The sequence below is a fragment of the Eschrichtius robustus genome, chromosome 2 (assembly GCF_028021215.1).
Source record: "Eschrichtius robustus isolate mEscRob2 chromosome 2, mEscRob2.pri, whole genome shotgun sequence".
Taxonomy (NCBI): Eukaryota; Metazoa; Chordata; class Mammalia; order Artiodactyla; family Eschrichtiidae; genus Eschrichtius; species Eschrichtius robustus.
The window spans coordinates 123987558-124012773 of record NC_090825.1 but is presented as its reverse complement, the minus strand read 5'-3'; the positions used below and the strand labels follow the sequence as shown (position 1 = coordinate 124012773).

Sequence of the window (25216 nt, the reverse complement as noted above, 5' to 3'; positions counted from 1 at the left end):
TCTCTCCTGACTTACAAATAAAATATATGTTTAATATTTTGTTAATAACCTCGGAGTGTATGTGCCTTGTTTCCAGTTGGCTCACTTATCCAAACTTCATTTAAGTTAGAATTTTTAAAAAGACGTTTCTCATAAGAAAAACAATTTTTTTCACAAGAAAAGCAATAAAGAAATATGTTTCAGAGAATGTGAGAAATACTGAGTATAGTGAAGCAAATATGAATCCTGCATAATTTCTCCACCTTGAGTTATACATTCCACAACTTTGTGTGCATGTGTGCACATGTATAAGTATCCTGAATTTTAAACATAACATGATCCCCCTGTCATATAAAGACTCAGGCCATTTCCTTATATGCCTGACCCTAAGTTCTGTTTTTGAGAATCACTATTGAGTGCCAACAGAATACCAGACAGAGTGCTAGGCACTGAGGTAGATGTTATCCCACTTTGCATTATATAGTGCTTTCTGGAAAAAGACAATATAAAGAGTAGCTACACTTCTGAGTGGCTATGATAGGTTGCAGAAGCAGGAGGCGAAACTCCAGAATAATCTGAATAGGGTCACACGAGAAAGACTGGATACCTAACAGGAAAACTGAGTGCACTGAGCACACAGGTGTCTTAAGAAAATGGTTTCTGCTAAACCTCTAAAACAATGAATTGGGAGAACCTCGGCAGACCTCTCTTCTCTGAAATCCTAGCTGTGAGAATGACTCCTGTTTTCCTTCTTTTCTAGAGCGACCGTCTTCTGATCAAGGGAGGCAGAATCGTCAACGATGATCAATCCTTTTACGCTGATATTTACATGGAAGACGGCTTAATAAAGTAGGTATATAGTACCCTTTGCTTTGTCTTTTGAACTCTCTTCGTTAGAGGCTCAGAAGGAAACTTGCTTCTTTTTTGCTTACTAGCCCATTGCTTCTGTGTGTTTCATTTCTCCTCCTTAAAAATGAGTTTGTATTTTAGCCCTTCAGTCTGGATGCACATAATCCCTTAAAAGTGGGAGCTAGCCTTAGTTCACTTGGATTACATGAATGAAGTGAAAAATCTGAATTCAGTCACCCAAATGATGCTAAGGGCCCCTTTGGGCAAGCTGCGTTGATGGGCACTCTATGTGTCTTGGAGAACTGGGAGATGTCACCACTGTCCTTAAGGTCACTGGAAAACGTCCACAAATTACAGCACCCTAAAAATATAAGGCCTAGTGTAATAGGTACCAAAGGAGTTCAAATGAGGATAAGTAATTTAGAAGTTCACAGGGAGGAGAAATCCCTTCAGAGGAAGGTTTTGAGATGGAGAGGGCATTTAAACTGAACCTTGACTTAGGTAGGACTCGGATAGGCAGAGCACAGATAGGACATACATTTCAGGCAAGATTTCCAAATAGATACTTTAGGGATATATAATTACTTTACAAAATGGTTTGCCATTGGATGCCTGTAAGCAGCACAGCCAGGTAACCTTTATGTGTAACTTCATAGTGACCTTTAAAAAAGGATCTGATTTACACATAGCCTTCATCACATAAAGCAGGGTACTTCCCCACATTGATAAGATATTGTATAAAACTGGTATATCCAACCCACCATATGAGCCATCCCTGGCCTCATTCAGTTTTATTTTTATCTTATTCAGCTTCATTGGCTAGCTTAAGATTCTGGTAATAGATTGCTTACTTATCTTTGGAAACTTGGCTTAGATACAACTTTCTGTAGGCAAACATTCCTTACCAGCCCCTAAATCTAGGCTAGCTTTCCCTTTGATGAGCTTTTAAAAACCCTGTGCTTTTATCAATCATAGCAGTTCTGACACTGTTGGCCCTCTTAGAGCAAGGACCATATCTTATTCTTCTCCGTATCTGCAGCACTTAACCCAGTACTTAACACATAGAGACTTTTGTAAGAGCTACCTTTTATTGAGTATATAGTATGTGCCCGGCACTGCGTTAAATGTTTTACATGCCTTATCTCATTTAATCTGCCAGCAATCCTATGAAGTGAGTACTCTTATTACCCACTTTTCAGAGGAGGATAGAGGAGAAAGAGGAACAGAGAGAGTAAATAACTTGCTAAAGATCAACATATTAATCAATGCATTGGACGAATGGATGAATGAATGAATGAATGGATGAATGAATAAACAAATGCAAGAATGAAGATATTTGTGTTTGGTAGCCTTGCCAATTTGCATAAATACTTTTTCGTATTAGAAGTAGGAAAAATGGAATTGTTAGACAAGCCAACCAGTGTAAAACAGTACTTTCTTCAAAATATGAGCCACGACTAATTCTACATTTTTCTCTTACTAAAAAATTATTGTGTATAGTCCACTCTCTGGCGGAAGTGTGTTCCCTCACTTAGAGATTTTCAGAGCTGGAAAAAAATTTAGTACCTAATGCTTCTTCCTCATTCCAGAGCTCATGGCAGGCATCACTAATTGATCCCAGAACTTTTCACAGTTGAGCCCTAAATACAGGCTCAGAATCCATCTTCACGCAGTGATTCAGGCACCTACTACCATAGTTGAATACATAAACTGAGTCTTCTTTGCCATCTCTATTAAAATAGACTGGAAGGCCACTTGCCAAGGATGTTAAAGAAGGAATTTAACCATCAGATGTGTGTGTTGGTGGTGGAGAAAAGGGTGTATAAACATGATCTTCACCCAGTCCTATAAAATGGTATATCTCCAACAACATTCTTAACTCACAGAGCATAAAAACAAATAATTTCCTCCAGTGTTTACAGAGTTGTTTCCTGTGAAGATTGCTGGAGTGCCTGCTATGTGCAAAGCACTTGTCTCAGGCACTGGACACGTACTATATCACATGCTATGGTAGATATCATTGGGACCCAAATCATCGTGCTCTCTTCCCACAGGGACCTGAGAGTCTTTTAGGGGAAGTGACATGTCTGTACCTGCAAAGCACATGACATCACCAGATAATATCGAGTATTAAGTTAGTAGAACAGATGAGATCCAGAGGAAGGAGAGGGCTATGTGAGATTAAGATGGTTATTGATTATAATAGCTGATAATTTACTGAATTTTCATGTGCCTAACTAACAGTGTTCTTTGGGCTTAACACAGATTAGCGTTTAATCTACACACCAGACCTATGGAGGAGGCACTTTTATTACATTTTACAGATGAAAAAATTGAGACATGGTGAGGTTAAGTAACTTGGCCGAACTCATAACGCTAGTATTAGCAGATCCAAGATTGCGAATCCACATAGCCCACATCCAGGGCAGAGCCACACTCTTAATTACTAGACCTGGCTGTCAGTAGAAACTTGACCAAGGAGGGGAGATAGAAGCTAAAGCCTTCAAGGATTAAGGTGACCTTGATTGGTTCAGTGGGGAAAAGGAGGGAAGGCTTTTCTATTTCAGACTGGGTGTTACACCAGTTGTCAGAATTGGTAGAAGCTTACATACATAGGCACACCCAAGCCAGGCAACTCTTCATGCCCTTGGTTCTCAGTTTCCCATAGAGGTGAATCAGTGAGGGAGGGAGATGGGAATACACTGGCCAGTATCTGGACTAGAATGGAGTTACAATCAAGGCTGCATTTTTTCCGCAGTGTGTTTTGAATTGTGGCGGCTCTGGAATGGCAGAGTGGTGATGTGGTAAGGGTGAACCCTTAGAGATGTCAGGAAGACTTAATTTTAGTTGTAGAACTTAGCTTTTGTCAGGCAAGTGGTAGACTTCTTCCTACCCCAGGAGAGTGTCTTTCTTAGCTGGCTATGAACAAAAGTGGAAAGTATTCATGCCACTGGCAGTGGGGTACATGTGTCCCCAAGGTAGGAGAGGACTCATGATAATGTAGAGCCCTAAGAATCATAAGTCTAGGGCTTCCCTGGTGGCACAGTGGTTTAGAATCCGTCTGCCAATGCAGGGGACACGGGTTCGAGCCCTGGTCCGGGAAGATCCCACATGCCGTGGAGCAACTAAGCCCGTGCGCCACAACTACCGAGCCTGCGCTCTAGAGCCTGTGTGCCACAACTACTGAGCCCGCGTGCCACAACTACTGAAGCCTGTGTGCGTAGAGCCCATGCTCTGTAACAAGAGAAGCCACTGCAATGAGAAGCCCGCGCGCCGCAACGAAGAGTAGCCCCCGCTTGCCACAGCTAGAGAAAGCCTGCGAGCAGCAACGAAGACCCAACGCAGCCAAAAATAAAATGAATAAAATAAATTTAGTAAAAAAAAAAAAAAAGAATCATAAGTCTACCTGGAATTAATTGGATGTTTCAATCAAGGCTGTGAACTAAGCAACATAGATGGTCTATGCGGTTACATTATGCTAGGAGTAGTTGTATTTGACATTTGTCTTGTGTAGTGTGCCCTTGGCATACTTATTGGCTTCCTTCCCACCCCAGTCTCCCCCTCTCTGCCTCCCTGGGATGCTGTGAAGCTTTTGGGTGAAGCTGTGTCTGGTGCAGGTTGTCATAATCACCTTCCTTGGCTTGAAACTTCTACTGAGACGCTGACCATACAAAAGCAGCTGGTGTAGGCACCTGCATCTTTGGCTTCCTCTTTGAGAATCTGCCATCAGCTGTGATTGACGGATAAACTGTCAGGGAAGGACGGAATTGAGAGTGAAGTCTGAGTTGTGAAATGCCTGAGACAGATTCCATTTGTTATTAGGAGCACAGATGAACCCATTTAGAGGGTAGCAAAGTTCACACACCTATTCTTTAAAATGATTCTTTACCTCCTTCAGTCTCTCCTAACAGTTCATTATTTTACAGCCATTCGGTCCTTCTGCAAATGTTCTTCCTGACCTTTAAATAAAGAACAGAATGAAAAGGATAATAAAAACACTTATTAAAAAATATTTATTACACACCCTATATTCTAGACATGGTTAAACCACTGGGGTTACAGTACTAAGCCAGGACACACGGTTCTACCAAACTGCATATCAGATTGTTTTGTGTCTATAAAAAAATTGTTTTCTGGATGGACCTAGAGATTATCATACTAAGTGAAGTAAGTTAAAGACAAATATCTTATGATATCACTTGTATGTGGAATCTAAAAAACGATACAAATGAACCTATTTACAAAACAGAAACAAACTCACAGACATAGAAAACAAACTTATGGTTACCAAAGGGGACAGGGGGGTAGGGATAAATTAGGAATTTGGGGTTAACAGATACATACTACTATATATAAAATAAACAACAGGGTCCTACTGTATAACACAGGGAACTATATTCAATGTCTTGTAATAAAAAAAAATGTTTTCTGTTATGGATACCTGTCTTTCTTTGTTTCTAGATTGCTAAACTTGTGAATAACTTGCAAAAGACTACTTTGATAAACATAAGTTACAACATTTCAAATCCTTGTAATACTATGTTTATCTTGGAAGTCATTCTTTTAAATTGCTGGTTGTTTCCCTGTCTCACCAGGCAAATTGGAGACAATCTGATTGTCCCTGGAGGGGTGAAGACCATTGAGGCCAATGGGAAAATGGTGACCCCTGGAGGCATCGATGTCCACACTCACTTCCAGATGCCGTACAAGGGAATGACCACAGTGGATGACTTCTTCCAAGGGACCAAGGCTGCCTTAGCGGGGGGCACCACCATGATCAGTAAGTCCCCCGACTTTACACACTTGCGTAAAGCGTGCGAGGGGTCCTAGGGAGTGAGTTTAACTAACATGTTAACTGCAGTGGTCTCTGTTGGTAACTCCTACACTTCCCCTCAATTCAGTTTTTAGACTTTCTGCCTGATGAGACCTGAGAAAAGCTGGTTATAGTGAGGACATTGGCAGCTCCTGTAACCGCATAGAGGACATTCAGGAGGTTCATGACCTTGAAAGCAGCTGTCTTCTCTGTCTGCCTTAGAGCAGGGGCCCGGTATGCCATGGGTGGGGAATCAGCACTTACCATCTCTGGGCCAGTCTCTGCGGAGAGGGGACTTAAAAAGTTGTGGATTGTGGGCAAAAAGCGATTTCAGGACTTCCAACTTGGGTCTGAGGCAGCAGGGGCAGAGAGTACAGGCAGAGCAGTGAGAATGGGGCTGAGAAGCATCCCAGAGAGAATGATAATGAGACTTGCAGTTCTTGAGAACTTAGGAGGCTTCAATGGTGGTTAGTGTTATTTGGTCTGTGCTGTATTCTGACCAACTCATATCTTTAAGATTGGGCAAGCTGGGGGGTTGTTTCTCTTGTTTTGTTTTGTTTTTCTGGTGACTTTTGCAATTCCAAAGAAACCTAGGGAGTTGAATGCCATTGGATTACTGAGCAGATAGCATTCCAGGGCACTCCTTCCTAAGCCAAAGGAATCCCAATGAACTGGCTCCCATCCCAGCCCTGGCCCCCAGCTTGGTCAGCAAGAGCACTGTTTACCACGGTATACATCCACTTAAGAACTCAGTACAGCCTGAGCCGTAGACTTATTCACTGTCTTTTGCTTCCTTTAAACAGGAGTAGTAGCAGGGTTCAGCTTCAGCTAGTTGGGTGTGGAAACCCAGGAAAATTGTGTCAGGGCCATAAAAGGTGCAATTCTGGGAGACCAAAGCCTTTCTTCAGCCAAAGGGAGGAAGCCAGCTGACTTCTCGGCAGCTGCCTGCCCACGAAGGCCCTGGTGTGGGTCCAGGCATCAGTAACATAGCTCCATGCCTTTGCTTTCCGATAAGTGCACTTAGGCTGCCTGTGCTAGAAGGCTGAGGAAACGAGTGATCTTGGCCTGGCTTTCTGCCATCTTGCCGAGGAGCTGGACCTATTCAGAATCCTGGACATATGCATTAGGCTTGGGCTTCTGCATTAGGGAAGGAGCTCCACGTGAGAAGAGAGTAAAGCATACAAGAACCACAGAAGTGTACGTGTCCTTTGTAGATAATTTAAAAACCCTAGGTATGCAAAGAGAAAAAAAAAACCCATAAATCTCACTTCACTGTCACAGTTTGGCTATATATTTTTTTCTATTTAACAAAAAGGATTGTAATAAACATACTGTGCTTTAGCCTTCTATTTTCACTAATTAATATGTCATGTATATCTTTTCATTCATTTATTTTTATTCTACCAAATTTTAAATGGACTCCTGACATCCGTTTTATGAAGGTATCACAATTTATGTATTTAACCAAACTTCCTTATTGTAAGACTTTGTTCCCAGTTTTTCACTTACATAAATATATAAATAGTGGCAAACATCTTGAGAACCCAGATTTTGCATATAGCCATGTTTATTTCCTTAGGGATAATTCTTAGGCACAGGAATAATTGTTGAGGTATGAAAAATGTCATGGTTTTTGATATACATTTCAAAATTGTTCTTAGGAAAGTTGTACCAATTCATACTTTCTCTCGACTGCCATGGGGAACTATGACGAACTCTAATTTTTGCCTTAACCTTACCAGTGTTATTGGTGTAAATCTTATTCTTTTCAAAAGTATTATCCACCATTGCAGGTACTGCAAGAGTAGGTTTTGGCCTCAAAGAAGCCATATTCTTGACAAAAAGTTTGCATGGAAACAATATCTGTGGGCCAAGCGTCAAGTTCACTTAACTGATACCAGGTCTTTTCTATGGCAGTAAGCACGAGGATTCATTCTCTTGTGCCAGACATAACTTTAAAGCCCCTCCTTCTGCCCATAGAAGGGAGTCCAACTTTGATCGCCAGCAGTGACTCCTGTAATACTGGTAATCATGGCACACAGTAGGCGCTCGTCAATTGATAGCTAATATTTATGGAGCCCTTACTATGTGCCAGGCATCAGGTGAAGCACTTCCCATGCATTTTCCCATTTAATCCCTTAACAAACTTAGAGGGAAGGCAGTGTTACCCCTGTCCCCAAGCCCACTTGGTGCCCATTTTAAGAATGAGAAAATTAAGGTTTAGAGAAGCTAGTAATTCGCTCAAGATCCCATAGCTAAGTGACAGCTGAATCATCAGCAACCTTGAAACCACCCGGGAACCCTTTCTAAGGTTTAATCCTATGCTCAAGAACTAGAGACTTTGCTGTCGTAGCTAAGCGAGCAAGAGCAGACCTGTACAGAGGGGACCAAAGGCTGTGTCGATGAGTCGCCCATGCGGGTCCTCTGTTGTTCAGTTGACCATGTGGTGCCCGAGCCCGAGTCCAGCCTGACGGAGGCCTATGAGAAGTGGCGGGAGTGGGCCGACGGCAAGAGCTGCTGTGACTATTCCTTACACGTGGACATTACCCACTGGAGTGACAGCGTCAAGCAGGAGGTGCAGAGCCTTATCAAGGACAAAGGTGAGCCCGGATGTGCCTTCCTCCCTTCCCCCTTGCCTGTCCTTCCCATACTATCCACTCATTTAGTCGCTTCTCCTTGCTGGACCGTGGAACCTTGAGTATGAATGCCAAATGTAGGGGTACCACTATGGACCGGGCACTTTATGCCATCCTACTTATTCCTTACAGGATCCCCATGAGATAGGGATTATTATCCTTACTCTGCAGTTGGAGGACCTGAGGCTTAGAATAAGTAGCCCAAGAGCATAGAACTTGTAAGCAGTAGATCTACCCAAAGCCTGTGCTCTGCACCTCCGTGCAATACTGCCCATTGTACAGAGGAAGAAACTGAGGTCAGGAGAGGTTGACGTCTTACATAAGGTCATACAGCTAGTACATATGAGATTAGGAATGTTTAACCTCTATCATTTTGATTCCAAAGATCCAACCATTACTCTTATATAACAATAGCATCCTCGGAAAAGGCTAAGACATTTCTGGGAGCAAAGATGTGTTCGTACTCCAGATAGGAGCTTAGGGCCTGAAAGTTTTGTGTGTGTGTGTGTGTGTGTGTGTGTGTGTGTGTATCTGCGTGTGTCTGTGTCCTCTCTATGAGTCCGTGATTTAGGTTCCCATTGACTTAGATTCTTCTGTGTTTACTTCTTTCTGTGTTCTGATGGTCAAGTATTTCACACACACACCACCCCCTCTACATGCACGCAGACATGTGACGTGCTCCACATCCAAGGGGGGCCTGGAGGACTTAGGAGAGTATGAGGAATGGCCTCTGCCAGTATCCATGGCAAAAGGAAGCAGGCCGGTGCAGAGCAATAGGATAAATGCCGCAAGATGCAGAATATTGTTATAATAGTAACAGTAGTGCTACGATACTAGTACTAATAATATTATAATAATTATTATTATACTAATTTTATAATACTGTTATCAATGAGCAGTCTCGATGCAAAGGCCAGGAGTGCAGTGGAAGGCAGTGTGCTCGGGGTTAGGGGGAGGGGATGACCTCCCAGAGGACGAGCTCTCCTTTGCATCCCCCCCTCACCCCACAAGCTCTGCCCAGTTCTCACTATCTGATACAGAGGGTGAGATTAACCCCTCCCTTTTTTTGTTTTGGCTGCACAGCGCGGCTTGCGGGATCTTAGTTCCCAAACCAGGGGTCGAACCCACGCCCCCTGCAGTGGAGGCGTGGAGTCTTAACCACTGGACCGCCAGGGAAGTCTCCTTCCTTCTTTCTGTGTCTCCTTTCACACTGCATCTCAACTAGGTAGAAAAGTGAACGGCTTTAACACCCACTTCCCTTCCGAAGGGCCTGAGTCATACCACGGATGACCCAGAGGCTTGTGGGAAGGGTTGTGTTGGGGAAAACTGCCCTGAGTTGCACCATTCTGGGTAGGGAAGGTCCCAGATTACAGTCCACTTTTGGCCTGGAATACTGTGGGCTGACATGGCCCTAATGGTTGGAGAACAAAATTACCCTCCTTTCCTCTAAATGACTCTCTGTCCCCCAGTCCCACCTATTTCTGTAAATTACTCTATTAATAGTGTATTTGGGGGGAGAAATTAAATGGCTCTTTCCCTGTAACGCTGATGACTTAGATATTTAAACCCAAGGTGAACCTTGACTTCTGTGCATTAGCTCTGTTACTTCCCCTAGGACAGGCTCTAGATCTTAGTTCTCTCTCAGACCCAACACCTTGCCCAGGCCTGGTGGAGAGCAGGCACTCACAGAGAGCGAAAAAAACCACTCCCAGGAGATCAACCATGTGCTGGTGCTAAGAGTTCTGCATGTGTTGTCTCTTTTAAAGTTTCCAACCACCTTATGAAGCAGGATGGTGTTATTTTTCCATTTTACAGATGAGGAAACCGAGGCTCAAGGGGTTAGGTTTTCCAAGCTCGCTGACCCAGCACGTGGTGCCACTCCTAGTGTGTGTACACAGCTAGTGTGCTGCAGTGATTCTTGACACTGTATCCTGCCTTGAGCTGTGTCGAGGCTTGTTGGCCCCCTGGGCTGGGAACAGTGGAGGGGGAGGCAGGAAGGAGGCGCAGAAGAAGAGACCATTCTGCTATGACGTCATAGGAATCGGCAATTTTACAGGGTAGAGGAGGAAATAGAAAAATGCTCTCGGAGAATGGGATGCATCTGCTTTGCATTGGGCAGGGGCCTGCGATGCCCTCGGGGCCCGGGGGGTGTCAGAGTGGGAGCACAGGATGCAGCAGGGTCGTGATAATGCTGTCTTCCTCCTGTCTTCCCTCCCATCCCTCTCTTGCAGGGGTGAACTCCTTCATGGTTTACATGGCCTATAAGGATTTGTATCAAGTGTCGAACACAGAGGTAATAACCCATCACTGTGTGATCTGGGGTCTCTGCATGGCTTTCCTATGGTTGCCGGTGACCTTGGCTCTTTGCACATGAGTTACTGTGGTCAGTGCGGGAGACTGCTGGGCAAGAGAGCTTCCTGAAGTCCTCGCCGTCCACGCTACATTTTAAATAAGGTAACGGGCAGGGTGCCCGGGGCAAGGCAGACAGGGAGCTAAAATTTCCACTGGCAGCAGCTTTCTCAAAAGGACAAGAGGAAGGGCGTGTCTAAATCTCCCATCTACCAAACAAACTCTACATCCCTCGGGAACTCAGGGGAAGTGTAAGTGCTCAGCCCTGCGGGATTAAGGAGGGCCGTCTGTTCTTTGGGGTAATCGTACCAGCTTGCCTCTGACTCTCTCCCTACGAAATGCATGGGGTGTGCTTGTTTTAGACAAATCTCAGCTTCTCAGAAGAAATACAGAAAATGAATTCCCATACCACCTGGCAAGGAGATGAAGGGTGGTCTGCCTTGAGGGGCTAAGAGATAGAGGTTTCAGCTTTTGAGTTAGCTTCTGGCCAGGCTGCAGTGCCTTTCAGGAGTGTTAAGAAGGATTCTGAAGCCCTATCTGAGTTCAGTGGGAAGTAATTCCATTTAAAGTGTGTGCAGGAGGCAGAGTAGGGGGGTTAGTATCACTCTGTTAGATGTGTGCCCTGTCTGCCTAGGAGACATGCTGGGTTCCTTATATAGACAGTTTCCTAGAGTTCCTTTGGATTAGCACTCCTCTTTGGTTGTGCATGTTTTAGTCTGTATTTCTGCCCTAGTCACTTATTTCCTCTAGTTCATCCCATTTATTTTAGCTCTGGCCCTAGTCGTTGGCCCTTGCATGAGATTGCTAAAAGCATTGTGTCTTATGAATGTGACAAGACTCATTTCTGTTTCAGCTGTATGAGATCTTCACCTGTCTGGGAGAGCTGGGAGCCATCGCTCAGGTGCACGCTGAGAATGGGGATATCATTGCCCAGGTAACACAGCGCAGCTCTGTGCAGTGCACTTCCTGCTTGGGCTAGGGTCTGCCTCGCATTTATTTTCTCATTTCTTCAGTGTTGCCAGAGCTCTCAATATGTGCCAGGCACCCTCATAAGTACTCTGCTAAGAACAGAACCTGCCCTCAAGGACCTCACAGTCTAGGAGGAGGAATTATGAGGGCAAATAGACAAGCGAGGGAGAAGGCAGAAGATGCTGGAAAGCAGGGAGCTGTCTGGCCATTCTGGGGAATCAGAAAAGGCATCCTGGCAGAGGAGGTTTTCAAACTGGGCCATTTAGTGGGAGAGCATCGCTGATTCTGTTTTGAAAATGAGTCCAACGTACGTGTCATGCTCAGTCCTAAAGAAAAACTCTAAGACAGCATTTTTCAGAAGCTGGAAATCTGATCCAGGACTGCGGAACTCACGGCCTTAGATAATAAAGAATTCGGGTCTTGTGGGGATCAGACATGCCACTGATTTCCTAGAAATCATATTGAGAAACCTGAGGAAAGAGTGATGAAAGCAAGGGCCCCAACGCCCAAATTGATCATTTGTAAGGAAGCAGAAAGCACTTCTCTCTCCATCTCCTGGGTTGCTTAATGGGCTAGATGCACAGATGTGTCTTTGCCAGGGTTTTGTTTATCTCAGAAGCGTTCAGGATTGGCTTCCGCTAGGAGGCGGCAGCCAGCAAAGAGTGTCAGCTCTCTTAGTCCATTTGATAACATTAACAGCAAGAAACCGTTATTCATTCTTTTAAGAGTATTTCCTGAGTGCTTTGTGCCAGGCACTAGGCTATAGCGGGGAGCCAAAACAGATGCATTCCAGAGCTCTCGAGCACTCGGGCTGTGCTTTAGAAGTTGTCCAGGACATGGTGAATGTGGTCGGCAGGGGTGTGGGAGCACATCGAGGCCGACCCTCATCTCAGACCCATCAGCTTCTAAAAGCAGGTCCCACCTGGGGAGCACTTCCCACCATGTGCCAGGCCCTAGTCAGGGCTCTTGTATGTTCCCATTTAGTCTTCGCCCAAGCCTTTCAAGATGGCGCCCACCGTCCTCCCTGTTTTATAGAGAAGAACACTGGGGCTCTGAAGGATGAGGTCACTGGCCCAGGGATCACAGCCAGCAACTGGGAGAACGCAATCTTAGCTTCTCAGGGGGCTGTGCGTCAGTGAGCATCTTTACCCAGAGATGGTGGAGGAGGGTCCTTCTCCACCAGTTCAGCTGCAGGCTCCCGGAGAGGCAGCGCCCCGGCTCTGCAGGCTGCAGCTGTTAGGTTTTCAGACTCTCAGGGCTGTCTCTCTAGCGGAGGAGGTGAGTTAAGCGTGCAGTTTCCATTCCCTTATGACCGAGGAGGTTAATTAGGCCCCTGACAGCCTTCTCCCACATCCCCCGCACACCCAGATAATGAAGTCATTTTCCGAAGAGGCTCCAAATGCCTTGCTCCCGTGGGAGGCAACCTGGTGGTGGTGGGGCTGTCTCTCCTCCCCATTCTGAAGCTTTCAGCGCAGCAGCCAGACGCCCCAGCCCTCCCTCCAGATGCCCGAGCAATCAGACTCCCTGCTTCTTCATCCTAGCCTCTGTGGAGGCAGACGGGCCCCGACTCACAGCCCCTTTCCAGCTTCCTTTTGAGGCTTCTCAGCACAGAAGTGTGTCTGCTTCCGCACCGCCTCCCCGCCTCCGCCCCACCTTGGGAAGATCTGTTCCCGGTCAGGAGAAGAATAAGGGCGTTTTTCCATTTGGATGAGTTTCGTGTATGTGTTTATTAAATTCAGCTCAAGCTGAAAGATTTTATCACATTGTTTAAATGAAGGCAGCTGCTATACTCGGAGTTTTTGCTACACTTTATGCAAAGTGACTAAAGAGCAAGAAGAAATATTTTCTAAGGGTACCAACAAGGGACATTTTCAAAAGTTTCAAGCTGGCAGGGCAGTCGGAGAGTACAGCGTCTTTAGCCATTCATCCAACAAATATCTACTGAGTGCCTACTATGTGCCAAACCTTGGAAGGGTGAGGTGAAAAAGACAGGGTCCCTTTCCTCATGGAGCAACCGAAACTGTGACGTCATTACAGCAGCGATCGGTGCCTCTAGGTGCCCATGCCTCCCCCACCCATGTCAGGTGGCATCCATGGGTCTTTACATGTTATTCTTAACCTTCCGGCTGTAGGGACGCCGTGGCTTTGCGAATAGGCCGTCCCAGCGTGGGCAGCGCACTAGAATCACACGTGGAGCTGAAGGAGCGATCCCTGGGATTCTCCGAGTTCCGGAGATCCAGATTCGGGAGGTCATGGGAGAGCTCAGTCAGGTGTATTATGGAAAAGTCGCCCTGGTGATTGGAATGTGCTCGGAGACCATTGTTCGAGCGAGTTTCATCCTGTGCGTTGTCCCAGCACTTTTGGACCAGATAGGAAGGAGAGTGTCCTGTAAGATGGAAGATGCTTTAGTTGGACACCTCAACCCTTGTGTGACTTCACGAGGCAGTTCAGAGTCAAAAGTCACCAGAGTTTGGAAGAAGTTGTATTTAATCTAAGCTTTGATACATGGAACAGGAAGAATGAAAAGTGGAGGTACTTTGCTGGAAGTATCAGCCTCTGACCTTTGGTCCAGTTCTGTTGAGCTAGAGGCAGTGACCATTTTACTTCTCATGGCTGCTGATAGCATATGCACCTTCCTTCCTCCTCCTCTTTAAAAAATTTACGTGAATTAAAAAAAAAAACCAAAAACGGACTTCCCTGGTGGCGCAGTGGTTAAGAATCCGCCTGCCAATGCAGGGCACACGGGTTCGAGCCCTGGTCCGGGAAGATTCCCACATGCCGCGGAGCAACTAAGCCAGTGCGCCACAACTACTGAGCCTGCACTCTAGAGCCCGTGAGCCACAACTACTGAGCCTGCGCACCGCAGCAAAGAGTAGCCCGCGCTCGCCACAACTAGAGAAAGCCCGCGTGCAGCAACAAAGACCCAACGCAGCCAAAAATAAATAAATAAATAATAAATAAATTTAAAAAAACAAAAAAAACAAGTTCTTCTTTTCCAGGGCAAAAGGATCCCTTCCTTTCTAAGCATCTCATAGTTTCCAGGTGAGACAAAGCCTCGTTCAGCTCACTCCCTCCTTTCATCTCCTGTGTCACCAGCGCCCAAGGTTCCTAGGAACTGGCCTCAGTGCTTGAGCGTGAATGCCTGCACAACTGCAGATCTGCTGCTGAGGATTTGTGCCAGTTCCGATTAGCCCAGCCTCCTGCTTCCAGAAAGCTGGACGGGTCTGAGGAAGTTAGCCATCAGCCATGAGGGGTAGAGAGCTCTGCCACATCCACAACCTAGTTAAATAGAATTTGACCAAAAGCCTAAGTCAGGTAATGCTGTTTAGAGGCGTGATTTAGTCTGGTGAAATTCTGAATCTGCTTACTATAGCCGTATATTTAAAGCATGAGAAAGCCCGAGGGGCTTATTAAAATACAGAATCCTAGGATTTATCTCATATATTCTGATTTGGTAGACCTGGGTAAAGCTAGACATCTGCACTTTTACAAAAGCAACTCAGCAGATTCTGATGCAGGTGGTGGATTTGTTTGAGAAACAGAGCAGGAAACTGTAAGCTCCATGAAGTCAGGGGCCTCAGTGCCGTAATTCAAGTGCTTAACCTGGAGCCTCTCCCGGAGCAGATACTCAATACATTTTGTTGAATGAATGGGTTTCAAAATGCATGAATGAATAAACAAACAAGTTAAGCCAGTGTCCTTTCAGAGGTGTCTGCATCTGAAAGAAATGAAGAATAAGTGAGCTGGTGTGACTTTTGACTTGTAATGGAGAAAAAACTTGATACTTTGACAGACTGTCCTCCTTTTAATAAAAAAAGCCACCCTTAAAGGCTCTTTTCTTCATTTAGTTAAGACTCTACCCTGTTTTGCAATTCCAGACGTAGAATTAACAAATTTGTTCAACATCCCCATTTGATTCTTTTTTTTCCCTTGAACACATCTTTAGATTAGAATATACCAGCCTAACTTTTTCAAACCTTGGTTGAGCTCATATAAAAACTCTTCTCTATTCTTTTCTCATTCTAGGAGCAAACCCGCATGTTGGAAATGGGGATAACCGGCCCAGAAGGCCATGTACTGAGCAGACCAGAGGAGGTAATTTTCAGGAGGATGTGGTAGGGGAGAGGGGTGGAGGGAGAGAAGAAGTAGCAATGGAGGATCTTTTTAGCCTCATCTTCTGGGAGACCCCTGTCATCGCAGCAGCCTGGTTTATGGCCTGCTGCCCATTTTACATTGTAGTGTTTGCGTTCAGCTCCCCCCTCCGTCGGCACACACACATAAGGTGTGTGAACAAACATCTCTGAAAGGTGGTGGGACTCTGAATACCAGACAGAAACTGGAACATTTCTTCCAAAGACCACATCTGACTGACCCAACTCAAGGCCCCTGAGGAAATTAGAAAGGAGTGGAAAGGGAGTGTTTACTTCTGGCCCCTAATCTCTCTAAAGACAATACAAGTCGGAGGGTGTTGCACAGTTACTCAGTAGGAGTGGTAAATATCTAAATCCTTTCTTAATCATGTGAATCTCAGATGTTTCCACTATTCCTTTATTCCATATTCTGAGTCCTGCACAATATCAGCCATATCGACAGGGGGCCGAATGGGTTTGTCATAGACATTATATCTATTGATTTGTGTGTGGTGATGAGGACATCCAGGTACGTTTTTCCCACGTGTAACATGAATGCTGATTAGCATCAGTGCTTAGGAGCTAAAGAACCAATGAATGGTAACTACTGGCTGATTCCACATCTCTGGGCTGTCAGCAACTTCAGCTGCTGGCACAGGCCCGGAGCTGGGAATGGGCTGCCCATATGGCTGAGAGCACATTGGCTTTGGGAGATCAGCCTGGGTCTGGCACCTGCAGCAAATTCCAGGCCCTCCATGTCAACAAAGCAAATCCTTTCCTGTTGTATCATCCCAAGCTCCATACTCTACAACAGGTAGAAGAAGGAGCCAGAACCAGAAATCACAGCATTCCCGTTGGCCATCTCTGTTAGGATCTTTTTAAAAAAGAAAATGTAGCACACATAGAGAAAAGTGTTCTTATCATAAAGGAATGCATTTTCCCAAACTGAACACACTTGTGTAACTAGCACCCAGTTGGAGAAACAGAACATTATTAGCACCCTAGAAGCTCCATTGTGTTTAATGATATTTTTGTTGCCAGTTGAAATAATTTATAATTGTGTGATCAAGGTTATAGCCACAGCCCTCCAGAAAAGTCGGTCTCCTTAATACCAGGTCCCTTCTTTGGAATATTTGCCTATACCCAGTACTATGCTCATTGCATTTAATGGAGATAACGGTTATCCTTGCCCCAGTCTGGGTATTATCGTTACATAAAGAAGCAGGAGCTCAGAGAGATTAAGCCACTGGCCATCACATTTGAAGGACTGGAAAATCGTTTACCCTGTGTGAGTAGGCCAGGGTGACCAGCACTGTTTGTGAAACTTTTCTTCAATGCTGTTCACTGTGGAGAAGTCCTGGCAAGATCGATTTCTGCAGCAGCAGCCAGGGGATTTCTGAGCAGAGTCTATTTTTGTTCCTTGGTTTGTTTTTCCAACCCCCCCCCCCACCCCACTCTCCTCCCTGTTCCCATCTCCTTTTTAGTAAAAAGCCTCTCAGCTGCAGATCTCGACAACACTGGAAGCCCTTTTGGGTGAAGTTGGAGGGTGATGTAACCTTCCAAAGATAGTCATGTTGTCAAGGTGCTGAAAACCCTGCGGTGCTTGGGGCAGGGATGAGATCAAAGGGGCCGGGACTGCAGTCGTGGAGGAGCTGGAGTGGTCAGCACAGGCATGAAGAGGAGGCATGGGCGCAGGAGGGGCAGCCCCTCTTCAGTTCAAAGCACACCTAGATAGCATCTGGAGTAATGCTGTTCAGAGAGCTGAAGCCAAGACAGCCACTCTGACGTCTGGGTGCTTCAGGAAGGTGGCCACGTTCACCTGTGCTTGGGGCTCCAGGATCTTGATCTCACCACGTGGAACAAAGTGCAGCTTGGGGGATGCTAGCTGGACCAGCCAACTTCTTAGAGTCTTTCTCCTAAGTCACACCCACCAAGGGCAGTGACTGTTTTGCGTTATACAAACATTGGGCATGGATCTGCAAGCTATTTTTGATATTTTTTAAAGTGTTGGGCTGCATGGCTAACCAGAGTGTCATATCCATCCTAAAAGGAGCTGTTGCTGATTGAAAGGAAAAACACCAGCGTGTCTGCATTGGGCTGAAGTGGACTAATTCGGGCTTTGGGTAGTAACGCAGGCTCTCCCACTGGTCAGAAGCTGTCATCAGCAATACAACCAATAGCCAGCCTTCAAGGAACACTTGCCTTGTTCCAGGATTGAGCTACTTGCCTTACAAGGATGAGCTCTGTTAATTCTCTCAACAGCCCTGTGTGTCAGGTCCTATTATTATCCCCGCTTTATGGACCAGGAAGCTGAGTCTTTGGGAAGTTTGTAACATCCCTGAGATCACCTGGCTTCTAAGTGGCAGAACCAGAACACAGATCCAGCTCATGAGAGGGGCTGAGCTCTAAGATCCTGCTTTGTTAATAAAATAAGGGAAGATTTATTATTTCTTACTCATTAAATTCAACTGGGTCGGTTAGTGTATTTGAAAACATGAATTCTACATTAGGGTGGGCTGGAGGAAATCAGTGATAAAAGAAATCTTTGTGTTGAGAAGTCTGGGAATTATTAGTGTAAGAAATGCCTGTGGGAACGAACCCATCGCTGACCACCCATTGCTGCAGGAAAGGACTTAATGCCTAGTTGCCTTCACTGGTTATTTATACATACTGGTGTTGGAATTGTGTTTTGCCAGAGATTCTGCCCTGGGCAGACTGGGGAGCAAAGACTTCCATCACATGTGGCCTTTGTGGTAATCACAGGGAGAGGAGAGAATAGGCCAAGGGAAAACTCTAGCTACGCTGATGCAGCGCCCTCTCTGGCCAGACAGTGCTCTCACCCCACCGTCCCCTGCTACACCCTCCCCATCTCCACTTCTTTTTTTTAACTTTTAATTTTTATTGGAGTATAGTTGATTTCATTACAGAGTATAGAGTTCCCTGTGCTATACAGTAGGTCCTTATTAGTTATCTGTTTTATATATAATAGTGTGTATATGTCAATCCCAATCTCTCAATTAACCCTCCCCTTTCCCCCACCCCTGGTAACCATAAATTTGTTTTCTATGTCTGTGACTCTATTTCTCTTTTTAAAGTAAATTCATTTGTACCATTTTTTTAGATTCCACACATAAGCGATATCATATGATGTTTGTCTCTCTCTGACTTACTTCACTTACGATAATTTCTAGGTCCATGATAATCTCTAGGTCCATCCTTGTTGCTGCAGATGGCATTATTTCATTCTTTTTTATGGCTGAGTAATATTCCATTGTGTGTGTGTGTGTGTGTGTGTGTGTGTGTGTGTGTGTACCACATCTTCGTTATCCATTCGTCCGTCGATGGACATTTAGGTTGCTTCCATGTCGTGGCTGTTGTGAATAGTGCTGCAGTGAACATTGGGGTGCATGTATCTTTTTGAATTATGGTTTTCTCTGGATATATGCCCAGGAGTGGGATTGCTGGATCATATGGTAGCTCTATTTTTAGTTTTTTAAGGAACCTCCATACTGTTCTCCATAGTGGCTGTATCAATTTACATTCCCACCAACAGTAAGAAGGGTTCCCTTTTCTCCACACCCTCTCCAGCATTTATTGTTTGTAGGTTTTTTGATGATGGCCATTCTGACCAGTGTGAGGTGATACCTCATTGTAGTTTTGATTTGCATTTCTCTGATAATTAGTGATGTTGAGCATCTTTTCATGTGTCTGTTAGCCATCTGTATGTCTTCTTTGGAGAATGTGTATTTAGATCTTCTGCTCATTTTTGATTGGGTTGTTTGCTTTTTTGACATAGAGCTGCATGAGCTGTTTGTATATTTTGGAGATCCCTTGTCAGTCACTTCATTTGCAAATATTTTCTCCCTTTCTGTGGGTTGTCACTTCAATTTGTTTATGGTTTCCTTTGCTGTGCAGAAGCTTTTAAGTTTAATTAGGTCCCATTTTATTATTATTATTTTTTATTTTCATTACTCTAGGAGGTGGATCAAAAAAGATATTGCTGCGATTAATGTCAAAGAGTGTTCTGCCTATGTTTTCCTCTGAAAGTTTCGTAGTGTCCAGCCTTATATTTAGGACTTTAATCCATTTCAAGTTTATTTTTGTGTGTGGTGTTAGAGAGTGTTCTAATTTCATTCTTTTACATGGAGCTGTCCAGTTTTCCCAGCACCACTTATTGACGAGACTGTCTTTTCTCCATTGTATATCTTTGACTCCTTTGTTGTAGATTAGTTGACCATAAGTGTGTGAGTTTATTTCTGGGCTGATCTCCACTTCTGAGAAACCCAGTAAAGCAACACAGCTGGGAAGCTGTAGTTCCGAGGTTTGGATCCAGGGTGTCTAACTGCAGATCTTCCAGACTTTTAACCTCTGTGCGGCTCTGCATTCTCAGTTTGTAGAGACAGGGGAGTGGCACTCTAAGAGGTTCGTGCTCCCCTTGACTCCCGGGGACTTTTTTTTGCAGCTGGAAGCTGAGGCTGTGTTCCGTGCCATCACCATCGCCAGCCAAACCAACTGTCCTCTCTACGTCACGAAGGTCATGAGCAAGAGCGCAGCCGACCTCATCTCACAAGCCAGGAAAAAAGGTGATTTGTGCTCTGAAGATCTCATAGCCCCTAACAAGCTATGTGGCTCCTTTCCCTTGGCTGTCCTGTATAAATGGTGCCTATTTTGCTCATTGCCTTGCTCTCAGGGAAGCCCCTCATCCTTGTTAGCCCATTGGATCCTTTCTGCATCCTGTGTGGATGGCAGGATCCCAGGATTTCTTCTACTTGGCAGATGAGTAAATTGAGGCCCAGGAAGGGTAAGTGGTCTGCCCGAGATGACACAGTTTGAATCAGTTCTTTGGAGAATTGGTGCATCTCTTTTCCTCCCTGTGATCTTTCACTGTCAGTTCATGTTAGCTGAACTTTATAAATGGACATATTAATGAAGATTATATTTGGTGCAGCAGTCAAAGACCCTACTCAAATGGACTTAAAACAAGTAAATTTTTGGTTGAGGGTGTTTCAGGCATGGCTGGATCAAGGGGTTTAAACACTGATATTAGGGCTCTATCACTGTTATTCCTTTCTGGACTCTGCTTTCCTCTCTTTTCAGTATGAACAATGACAAGAATAAATGCTAAGAGCTGCTCTTGTCCTCCACACTTGGTGGGGGCATGGTGAGGGAGTAGAGAACATCTTTTCCAGTAGCTCAAGCAAAAGTCCCCAGGAAGACTGCCATTGCCTTGGCTTGGGTCGTGGGCTCATCTCTGAAGCAATATTTGCTCTGGAGATGGTGTAATTGATTGGCCAGGGTACAGGCCAGTACAGGGAGGAGGTCCCACCCCTGAGCCACGCAGGGTAGCACAGGTTATTTCAGAGAAGGTGTTGAATGGGTCTCCAAAGGACGTCCAGCGGTGTGGCCTTCATGACCCGGCTCTGTCCCCATGGCCTTCTGACTTCTGCTTCTTTTCTCCATGGCTGTTAACTCGGCTTCCTTTGCTCACCTCGTGCTAAGCTCAAGTTTACCCTCATTTCAAAACTTGCTTTCCTGCTTTCCGTTCTTGTCCTCAGTGACACACTAATGGGCTCACTTGTGAACAGAGTGTGGTTGAGACACGGGAGCCGTAGGGCTCTGCGTCTGGTTGGGAGGGAGGATTTCCTAGGCCCGGCTGTACGATTGTGACTGCCGTGTGCCCGTGGGACCAAGCTGAATGATTCATCTACCAAACCCAGAACTGGTCTGTAAAACTCCGCATGTGAGTGACTGGGGTGGCTAAAAAGAGTCCCAGCTGACTGATGGCCGAGTGTTTGGCTGCCTGGCCTTCTGGCAAAGGGGACCCTTTTCTTACGGGAGGGGAATCTCCCTAATTGCCCCGACAGCCTTTCTAGCTGGCCGATTCTGGGGCACCACCTGCCTTACCCTGCTCACGGGAAGCCTGCTGTTTTCTCGCTCGGCTTTTAAGTGTCTCCATATGATGTGGCCTGGCTGGTCCACTGGCTATGAGTCATCAGGACAGAACCAGGAAAGAAGCCCAATGCTGCTTACCCGTTCTTGGAGAAGGGAAAAAAGAAAAAGGAAAAGAAAAGTGCACGGGGACACCTCCACTCCTCTCCCCGTGGCCACCTACCATCCTCACCCTCTCATGCCTCCTGCCGATGGCCACATCCTGCTTGGGACCCATTCTCGGATGACCTGGGGGCTTCAAAGACAGCGTGTTTCAATTATATGCTGGGTCTTATTTTAAATTCCATGTAGACAAATTCCTCACCCTTAGCCTTCCGGCTCATGACTCTCTGGCAAGGAGAACTAGTACAGCTGTGTCTCCAGGGTGGAAGGGAGGCATTATTTTAGTGATGAAAAACCGGCTGCTGAGATGGAAGCCAATAAACGTCTCATGAACCGTCATTCTCAGGGAAGGAGTCAAGGGCATTCAGAGCAGGAAGACAGTGTATGGCAGGGTTCACTCTTCCCTCTGGACCAGGGGACTATTTAAGCCCCAGGGTGTTTAATCCCCAAGGGCTCTTCAGCGTCTCTGCACGGCTGCCCAGAATCAACATTAGGAATTTCAATTTAATGAGGACCAACTGTATGCCCTGCATTGAGGGAAATACTTCAAATGTATTATTATGTAGAACTCACAAAGCACCAGGAGAAACTGGCATTTATTATCACCATTTTTCAGATGAGGAAATTGAAGCACATCTTGTCCAGAATCTCCCAGCTGGGAGAGCTAGTCTCCAAATCCAATTGTGTCAATAATATAATTACAATCTTTACTTATTCTAGTCTTCCATCTAAAGATAGTCCAAAGGGAGAGATCTTCCACTTTTAAGGTCGTATTTCTCTTAATAGTACTTGAATGCTTGCCTTGACTTTCATTTCTTCATTTCTTTGTGGTCCCATATGCTTTAGTTCGGTAAATATTTTTGGAGAGTCCTTGAAATTCTCTTTAGTCCTGTGTGGATCCTTTTCACTGCCGCCCCAAAGAGCAGGGCTGTCCTATATGAACCATTGCCACTGCTTCCTTCTTTTGCCCATGGCAGACATCACAAATCAATCATGAGCCTTTTCTAGTGAGACCAGAAACATATTTAGAATTCTTCCCAACACAGAAATCCAGGCAACTAAAACCAAATGATTGGAGTTGAAGCAAGGCAAAACCTGTAACCCTAGCCATAGAGCCTTCTTAAACTTCCACCTTGTGAGGAACTTGAATGTGGAAGATGGAGAACCAAACTTAAAGAAGCCAAGGGCTGCACAGGAATCGTTAGCCCAAGATGCTGGCACAGAGAGACTTGGTACCAACCCACCTTCTATGAGATAGCATTTGCCTTCTGTATCGCTATCCCTTCTTCTTTAAGAAGCTCAGTTTAGATCAGTGTTATGTCCCAGTATCCTTCCTCCCCTCTCCTTAGTTTGGGCATTCCAGCCTCTCATTCTAGACACAGGGTCCGGGGAGCTAACCTCAGCTTTGCTGTGTCCCTGGTTGTTGGGTGTCCTTGAGCAAATCACTCATTGCCTTAGGTTAAGGAGTAACAAACATGATGCAAATAAGATGTGTCATCCTCAGGAATTGGTTTTACTTTGTGGAACTGAAGCATGTCTTTGCGACAGCAGGATCTACCAGTTCCCAGTGATGTGGGCACGTATGGGGCTTTGGGCTTCTACAGTGGGGAAGAGTAAGAGGTGTAAAAGAAATCACATTTGCTTAGCGTCTCTTATGTGCCAGACACTTTGTGTATGCCAAACCTTTCATTTTCACAAGGCTGAGAAGTAGACATCGTCTTATTTCATCAATTCCAGGACCTATTTATTCCGCATTTTAACATTTCTGAAATGAGGATGAATCTTACAATTAATATATATATATATATATATATTTTTTTTGCCTCCAAAGTTAATTTGCCTCAGAATTTGAGAATTGATGCTGCATCTTGCAACCAGTGGCTTCTACAGAATATGGAATTGTTCCCATTTAGAAGATAGAAAAGCAGAGGCTTAGAAAAGTGGGGGAACATGGACTTGAACCCAGCCGTGCCTGACTCCAGAGCCACAGCCTTGAGTAGGCTTAGGGGCTATGATTATCTAAGCCCAGCCCAGGGCAGCACATATGTTACATCACCCATTGCCTCTGTCCTACCTGTTCCAGGAAACGTGGTCTTTGGTGAGCCCATCACCGCCAGCCTGGGCACGGATGGGACCCATTACTGGAGCAAGAACTGGGCCAAGGCCGCTGCGTTTGTGACATCCCCACCTCTGAGTCCTGACCCAACCACCCCTGACTACATCAACTCCTTGCTGGCCAGGTTAGTGCAGAATGACAAGCAGCGGGCATTGTGTGGAGGCATCTTGGGAACGATGGGATGAGGACTGGAGCCGCCCATCCATCAGCTAGACTAGAGTCTGCAGTGAGGACAAAACATCGAGAATTCCCCTGCAGTGTTGAGCACAGATAGAGCACAGTCTCTCCCCCATCGTATTTTAAAAGATACTACAGTGATCATATTAGTAATGGTAACAGCAGTTAATACATATTGTATGTCAAACACTAGTGTGAGATTACACGTGTGATCTCATTGTTCCTCCTACCTACGCTGTGAGTGAGGAACTATCATCACCATTTTACAGACTGAGCAACTGAGGGTCCGGGAGACAAAAATCATTTGCCCAGTTTTGATGACCACCTAATCAAAATTACAGGGAGACTAGTTTGCTGCTGCCCTCTGTGGATAAGTCCCGTCACTCATTTGGGTCCTTTCTGTTACACGAGAGGTGATCTAATCCCACCCCCTCATTTTCCAGATAGGGTAACTGAGCCCTAGGGAGGGGAAGAAATTCACCCAGGTTCGCATAGTTGGCAAGAGGGAGAAGAAGGATTCCAAGCTCAAGTCACGGCACTCCCCATGCTTACACTAGACCCTCATTTCTGGGCCCCTGCGGTGCCTCTAGCCTCCCCGTTCACATGGAGCTTTTCTCCTTTGCCAGTGGGGACCTGCAGCTCTCCGGGAGCGCCCACTGCACCTTCAGCACTGCCCAGAAGGCCATCGGGAAGGACAACTTCACAGCCATTCCCGAGGGCACCAATGGTGTGGAGGAGCGGATGTCTGTCATCTGGGACAAGGCCGTGGTAAGGATCAAGGTCACAGGAGGGCATCCAGGGCCAGATCAGAGCCTCCTGCCCCTGCTCCTCTTTGCCCTGTGATGGGGGTGCTGGGGGTGCAGATGAGGCCTCATACCTGCCCAGGTGTGTCTGGAGCCAGGTGGCTCAGGTGGTTTGGGAACATCCCTTCTGGAGTGATGAATCCTGGGGCCTGAGGTTCTGAGGAGGCCTCCTCTAGACTGTTAAGGACTAGGAACCAGAAACACAGATCATTTATCTGATGGTATGAATGATCTGTGCTTAAAATAATAGTGAATTAAAAATTCTTTTTGTTCGGAGGGTTTTATTATCTCTTTTGAAAGGGTTGGATATAACCCTTTGAAATGATAAGCAAGGGGTCTGTGAC

General features: G+C 45.5%; 1 protein-coding gene across 2 annotated transcripts in view; it reads left to right on the top strand.

Annotated features, from left to right (window-relative positions):
• DPYSL3 (dihydropyrimidinase like 3) overlaps window positions 1-25216 on the top strand; it is a 120009-nt gene that overhangs the window by 75366 nt on the left and 19427 nt on the right. For both annotated transcript variants that reach the window (XM_068536127.1, XM_068536128.1), the window contains exons 2-10: window positions 740-828; window positions 5424-5608; window positions 8077-8241; window positions 10509-10570; window positions 11480-11560; window positions 15622-15690; window positions 20188-20308; window positions 23860-24016; window positions 24696-24837. In XM_068536127.1, the coding sequence (XP_068392228.1) occupies window positions 740-828; window positions 5424-5608; window positions 8077-8241; window positions 10509-10570; window positions 11480-11560; window positions 15622-15690; window positions 20188-20308; window positions 23860-24016; window positions 24696-24837 (1071 nt within the window). The remainder of the gene's footprint in view (window positions 1-739; window positions 829-5423; window positions 5609-8076; window positions 8242-10508; window positions 10571-11479; window positions 11561-15621; window positions 15691-20187; window positions 20309-23859; window positions 24017-24695; window positions 24838-25216) is intronic.